This window comes from Buceros rhinoceros, unplaced genomic scaffold, assembly GCF_000710305.1.
Source record: "Buceros rhinoceros silvestris isolate BGI_N320 unplaced genomic scaffold, ASM71030v1 scaffold15546, whole genome shotgun sequence".
In the NCBI taxonomy this organism is placed as follows: domain Eukaryota; kingdom Metazoa; phylum Chordata; class Aves; order Bucerotiformes; family Bucerotidae; genus Buceros; species Buceros rhinoceros.
Genome location: NW_010419445.1, coordinates 11,420 through 18,134, shown reverse-complemented (window position 1 = coordinate 18,134; position 6,715 = coordinate 11,420). Strand labels below are relative to the sequence as shown.

Genomic DNA, 6,715 nt, shown 5'->3' with positions numbered 1-6,715 from the left:
CACCTTCCTTACAGAGCCCCGTCCCTCATCCGCTGGAGCTGCTGCTGTTGAGCGTGTAAACCAGCAGCAGCCACTGCCACGATCCTGCGTGCGTGGGTACGTGCTGGCTCAACATTAGAATAATTAGGTTGTCACACACTGGACATTTTAAATTTCCCTTAGGAAAAAAAATATGAACAAAGCATTTAATAGCTGAATGAATGAGTTCTCTCAAATAGAAATACAGCCCTCATTTACTATCGGTCAGTCTCCATGTGGAACTTCTGCTAACATAGCAGCCTTGGTTGGGGAATCTTTTTGGTGGTGGTGGTGAGGTTTTTTCCTCCAAATTACAGCACCAGCAAAAGTCTTACCATAAACTCAATTGTACCAGCACAAGGGCTTTGCCCTGCTTTGTTCACCAAATCGGAATAAGGTTTTGCTGCCAAACGGTGCTTGTGCCAAGCTAGCTTGGAAGGTTACAGTAGCAAGAACAGAGTTTTGGGTGCATTTACCCATAGTACAGAAGTTCAGGGCTCCCCTCCTGCAAGCACAGGGACAGACTCTAGAACAACTACGTTTGTTTTCCGCAGCTTCACACGTCTCCTAGCAAGAGCCTGCAGAAGCAGCATGGACCAGACTCATTTTATGAGATGACAGAGATGCTATCTGTGGCTCACGGGTTTGTTTTTAAACAGCTCTCAATACCCACACTTTGTTCGTGATTTATGACCTCGGATCCCATCCCACAGGCTGCGCACCAGCAAAGCCCGTGGCAGGATGCCGGCAGATCTTCCTCCTCTCTCTGCCAACCCCACTGGGGAACAGCGGATGAGCAAAGCGTGCCAGCCTGGCTCTAGCGACAGGCTCGCCACTTAAAATCTGGCTCCCTTTAGCTCTCAAACCCTTGCATCTCAAAAGCCGTTAGGAGCCATGGATGACTGTCCAGGGGGGGTTTTGGTTTGGTTTTTGTTTTTTAATTGAAGCCATTTTATGATCCCAAAATGCAGCTCTGAAAACGAAAAGTGTGTGATGGAAGCGTATCAAATTCACACAGCCAGTACTTAGCTCTATAGAAAGCCTTGGCAATTGTCCCTTTTACCAAAAGCTGTAAAAAAGTTGACATATTATAATTAAAAAAAGGTAGCATCAGTAACCAAAAAAGTTTCAACCAGTGTTAATAAAACTCCCTTTAAGTCACAACAGTTTCAACAGGCAAATATTCCCAAATACAGGCATTGTAAAATGTAAATTGACTCCTATCCAAATATTATCAAATCAGTCTAAAAACGACTCATCTGCCCTGTTGTCGTTGAGAACACAGTGAGAATTCACCTTGTCGTCAGATGCCAATATTGTTGCTCCAGAAAGTGTGGAGTACTAACTGTGATTTCGCAATTCAACAGAGTTTTAAAAAATTGGTTCGTCAATATTAATGCAAAAGATAGTTCCTTACAGAGAAGTACTGTGCTTGCCAGACAAGTAAGAGAATACTTCAGGTATAAATCAAACAAATTAAAGCAGAATTATACCACAGTTTTCCTTGAAGACTTAGGGTTTGTGTGTTGCTTCTGTCAATGTTTAGCAAACTTAAGAAGCAGAACCTTTGGTTCTTTTAGTCAAGTAAAAATATTCTCATGTAACCACAAAAATACAACTTCCAGAGAAAATGGAAGTCCATCAAGAAGTCCACTTTCAATAAAACTGAGGTAGTACTGCTCTTTTATTACGTGATGTGTAAGAGATTCAGATACAAATGGCCATCCACCACTCAGTTGACTGACAGGTACAGTAATTTTATAAAACAATCCCAACATTTTGTTTGAAACTCCCAAAAGAGGAATGGTCTGGACTCATTCGCTAAGAGTTAGCTCAAAACGGGCATTAGCCATATTACAAAAAGCTGCTGCTTGTGTCGTTTTGTAGAGCCTTATTACTGGGGGATTAATGCATTTATAGTTAACAGTTAACACTGCTGTTCGTCTTGGTATAAAACCTTAAAATTATTACAGCCTAAAATTTCAACAATGTAAACAGCACTACACACAGTACAGACCTGCCCTGACAGATGTAGTATGAAAAACTTAATCTGGCACTGTATAATTTAGCAATGTTAATTTAACCTAACTAAAAAGATCTACATTGTGCAAGAAATATCAGACTTACTTATACTAATCTGAAGTCTTAAAAAAAAAAAACAACCCAGAATGCTTAACTTGTAGCCAGGGTCAAATATTTCAGGGCAAGAGTAAAAGGAATAACCAAAATTAAGAAAGTGCCTAAAACATGAAACAGCATTTTAGAGCCCTTTCAAAGACAAGGCAGAAAAAGGTGTAAAGTAGAAAAATCTGGAGCCTCGGTAATTTCCGGAAACATCCAGAGTTTACATTTCATGAAGGGCAACAGGTTGCTTTCGTCACTGCTGCTTCCGCGCCGCTAAGTCTGTTCGTCCTCGCACAGGCCCTCTGTGTCCGAGGACGTAACGCGTTTGGTTTCCTCCTCTTTTTTCCTTCGCTCCATTTCCCACTCCACAAAGGTATCGAAGAGACTCGGCCAGGCCTCGTCCTCGCTGTAGTTGCTAAGGTCCGGTCCAATCACCTGAGTAAAATTTAGAAACATGTTCCACGTGTCCCGGGAGATTCCCTTAATTCCTGAGGGGTTCTCGACTAGGAAGTGTAACCACTGGTCCAAAATGGGGGGCTTGTTTTGGGTGAAGACTAATTTCCAAAGGGCAATGGCTATTTCCCGATGTAGCGACCTCTGTCCCTCTTCAGAGTCCAGGCCAAACTGGAAGGTGAAACGATAGAGATCCTTGAATTTATCTTCCTGCTTGGCTTCGGTTAAGAGGCTGGGGAACCTTGCACAAATGCCATCGATGCTGTCTGCGTTTATTGCTTTGCAGCCTTCAAAGAACTCCTTCCTATTAAGCAAGAGAAGAGAAATTAGTGCGAGCTCTTCCCCCTGACCACACGTGCTGAACGCTTCCCGTCTCCATTCAGCTACACCGGACCAGCAGAGGGGGATCCGGACGAGACAAGGTGTACTCTCAGCCCAGGCGGCACAAAGGTTCTGGCAACAGCAGCTGCTGGGTAGAGACATTCCCGAGAGGTTCCTCGTGGCCTGGGGAACCACACACGCCCCTCACATCTGCTGGGCACTGCTGGCACTTGAAAGATCTTTCTGCCTACTCGATACTACCACATCCAGTGCCCGTCACATTAAAAAGTGAATAAAATTTACCACAGAAGAAACGCCAAATGTTTGAAAATACCACATTTACGCACTGAAGCGCCATATATCAACTGGCTTGATTTCACTACTGCCCACGTCTAAGTGCCCGTGCTCTGGCGAGCTGCTCTCAAGGGACAAGGCAGTTCACTGGTGGCTTTCCTGTGGGTTTTTAGTTGTTCTTCCAGCCTGCAAAATAAAAAGGGTGCCAGCGGTGACGGTCAGCAAGGCACCTGTCGGGAGAGTGGAAGACAGCACGGCATCGTGCAACACAGCGTATAAACCCTGCTCGAAGCGCCAGCTCTGTACTACTTAGCTGACTAATAATCTGGCCAAGTGGATATCTCGTTAGCTCTGAACAAGCGTTGTAACCATTCGATATTAACCAAAGCCAACGGACTCTGATGGGGGACAGGCTGGAGGGGAGGCAGGAGATGGGGCAGCGCTCAGGAGAACAGGCGGCTTCACTGGTTTCCGTGCTGGAAGGAGTCGATCAGCACCCATATCCTGGGGCGTGCCCTTAAACCAAGGTAACCTCTCGCCACCAGACTGGCCCTCTCCAAGAAAGTCAAAACAATGTTAGTAAATCCCACTGTGGTTGTGCAGAATCACAGACACTACTCGCAATTCCTTTACCGTCAATACCGCAAATACCCGCACCATCAGCCTCCAGTAAATCCACATCTGCGTTCCAGAGTAACTTACGCGTTTGACACACACCCATGTCCACAAAGACTCCGAAGATGCTGGAGAAGCTGTGCCCAGTGCACAGCAGAGGCTTGGTTCAAGGCTCAGAACAGTAATTTTAAAATTTAGAAGTCAAAATAGGCAGCATGACTCAAACCAATCTAGACAGAGCAAAAAATAAAAAATGTGTTCTCCCGCAGCAAGCCCCTGTAGGAAGCCTTTACTTGCTCTTACCTGGACACTGGTAAGCTTTAGCCATTCTGTTCTTTCCTGTAAGCATCGCACATGCTATAAGCGCGCTGACTGAGCCCCTTGTCCAGAAGACAGAGAGCAATTTAAGTATCAGCCAGTATGAAAAACAGCTACTAGTGTAACAAACCCTTGTCCTTCCTTCCCTCTCTGTTTTACTCTTGGGAAAAGACACGAAGTGGAACACCGGTTGGGCAGAACAATTCTTGGGCAGCAGTCTGCCATTCTTTCACAGAACGATATCCGAGCCGGCAGCAATTACTAAGGAATCGCACATTACTGCAAAGCGAAAATTAATTTCAGTGTCCAATCTCATCACCCAGATAATGCTGGATACAGTAACACTGCTTTTGGTAAATCAAGAATAAACGGATGTCTGCAGAATCTCACTAGGCTGTGCAGCACTAGCAGTACAAGGTCCAAACCCACACTCATGGTTCTGAGACCCACCGTGCGGGGAAGGCTAAAGAGGACAATACCTCACCTTCTGCAGTGGTAGGAATTAATCTGATCAAAAGGCACGTGTTAGAAGAAATAAGTATGTGAAGCTAATGAGGCTGTCTCTCCACCATACAGATGACAGGATATACTTCAACGTATGAAAATAATTACAAGTTCTACAAGAACTAACCTTGTAAATTTGCACATGGTAGCAGCCTGGAATTTCCAAGCCAAAACTAGCACTTTAAATTCAGTGGGATCAACACAGAGGTCATTGCAAAATCGTTCCATTCCTTCTTCCAGTATGGCATCTTCCCGTTCATCCTTATACCTCCTGAATAACTCCCCGATCCTTTGGAGCGAAGATTCTTCCGCACTGGAAACAGAGTCTTTCTTTGTATCTCCAGAAAAGGCTGGAGGCTGGCTGGACTCTACAGCAGCGTCCGTTTTCTTTGTGCCATTCACAAGAATATCTCCTGAAGACTTGCCGCAAGCTGAACCATGGTCGTCCTTGTGGACCGCGCTTCTCTTACTGTGCGACTTGCCGCCAGACTCCCTTTCCCCGTTCTTGCTGCCAAGGGTAGAAGAAGGGTTCTTGCACTTCGTGACGCACTGGCCCATGATGGTGCCAGCCCAGCTTCTGGAGCAGTCCCCTCGCCGTCGGACACCCTCGCGGCTGCTCTTCAGCACATCTCACCATGCCATTAGCGGCAGTCAACTAACCTGAAAAACAGTTTCAGAGTCAAACTGCTGTTTCTCTGCAAAGAATATTTTAAGTATGAAATGTGGGATAACATTCACCAGCAAGAGACCGACTTCAGGATATTTAAGCTGCGCGTACTGAAAAGGAGCAGTGTACAGAAGGTTGACACATGCCATAAATTTCAGTAATTTCAAGCTGTTTTACCTAGAAATCAATGCAGCTCACTCAGTGGCTGCAGTATACTAACGGGTCCTAATAAAGGAAATTCCTAAAATTCTTACTGTAACATAGGTTACAAAGAGGTTGATTCATGTACAGGCTTCACCAAGACAGACTAGTCTAACCCAGAAGTATTTTAAAAGGAAACGGTTTTCAAAAGTATCCCCACAGTTTATATATAGAGTATAAAACACTGAAACAAAGCGGGGGCGCAGGGGCACACACCGGTGGCACAACCTGGCAGGGACTTCAGCACCAGATTTACACCGTACCTTCAGCAAATGGGCCAAGGGGCTTGGGGGTCTTTGGGGTTGGGTGGGGTATTTTGGGGGGAAGGGGGAAAGAAGGGGGAGCTGTGGGTTTGTTGTTTTAACCAGAGTTTGGAATCTAGATTTTTTTTAAAAAAACATACACCTTCCTTGCAGGAAGGAGGCAACGCTCACTGTTCTTGCAAGCTGATGCTCAGGAATTATTGTTTTCAGAGGGCTCCTCCCTTCAGGTAAGGGGACAGACGGGGGAGGGGGCTTTCTTAATGAGAGCTTGTCAGGCAGACACACACGCAGATAAGCAGTAGTAATTCCAGTTGTTTTTTAAATAAAATAAAAACTAAAATGCCAGAATGATTTCATCACGTTCTGTATTTATCAGTCACAATGTTAAAGACTTATATATTTGGAAAAGATATTTTACCAACAGAAAAGGTTTATTAAATTTTCCGTATTAAAACCAAACACTCTGACACTATCCTATGAGCGCACAGCCACGCCACGGACAGTCCATTTCTCAGAAACATCAACTCCAAGAACGCAAGTGCTTATCACATTCCTCCTTTACCCACTTACTTGCATTTCATCTCTGCTGTCAGTTAGGCAAGAGCCTCAAACGCAAAAATTGCGTTTGCCTTGTCTTTATTTACTGCTCCAGGTTATGGAATTAGAACAAGAAAGAAAAGAGATAAAAACTAAAAATGAAGATATACCGTAGCTATCATGTCAGGTTTTCTGTATTTTTTCTTGGGTAAAGTCGTTCCAAGACCAAACCCCTGTTTTAAACTGGAACCAAGTGCAGATGAATTCTCCAGATATTAGGATTACAAACATAAGTCTCCCAGCTATCACACCTGCTTTGGCAAAATAGCACACATGCAGTTTCATAAGGAAAAAAAAAAAAAAAACATTTTTGCCAGTAAAACCTCAACCGCCAACACAA

At 44.5% G+C, this 6,715-nt stretch overlaps 1 protein-coding gene across 1 annotated transcript; it reads right to left on the bottom strand.

The window, feature by feature from the left end:
• Positions 1-2,191: 2,191 nt before the first annotated feature.
• Positions 2,192-5,205, bottom strand: DCUN1D3 (DCN1, defective in cullin neddylation 1, domain containing 3). Its single transcript, XM_010138925.1, has 2 exons — positions 4,775-5,205; positions 2,192-2,899 (listed from the first exon to the last, which is right to left on the bottom strand). The coding sequence occupies exons 1-2, from the start codon at positions 5,203-5,205 to the stop codon at positions 2,416-2,418; spliced, it is 915 nt and encodes a 304-aa protein (XP_010137227.1). The 3' UTR covers positions 2,192-2,415.
• Between the last annotated feature and the right edge of the window lie 1,510 nt (positions 5,206-6,715).

What these genes read in the sequence shown, in the direction of transcription:
- DCUN1D3 (XM_010138925.1), bottom strand. Translation starts at nt 5,205, where the DNA reads ATGGGCCAGTGCGTCACGAAGTGCAAGAACCCTTCTTCTACCCTTGGC. An exon ending in ACCATGTGCAAATTTACAAG is followed by an intron (nt 2,900 to 4,774) that starts GTTAGTTCTTGT and finishes CTTGCTTAATAG; the next exon opens with GAAGGAGTTCTTTGAAGGCT.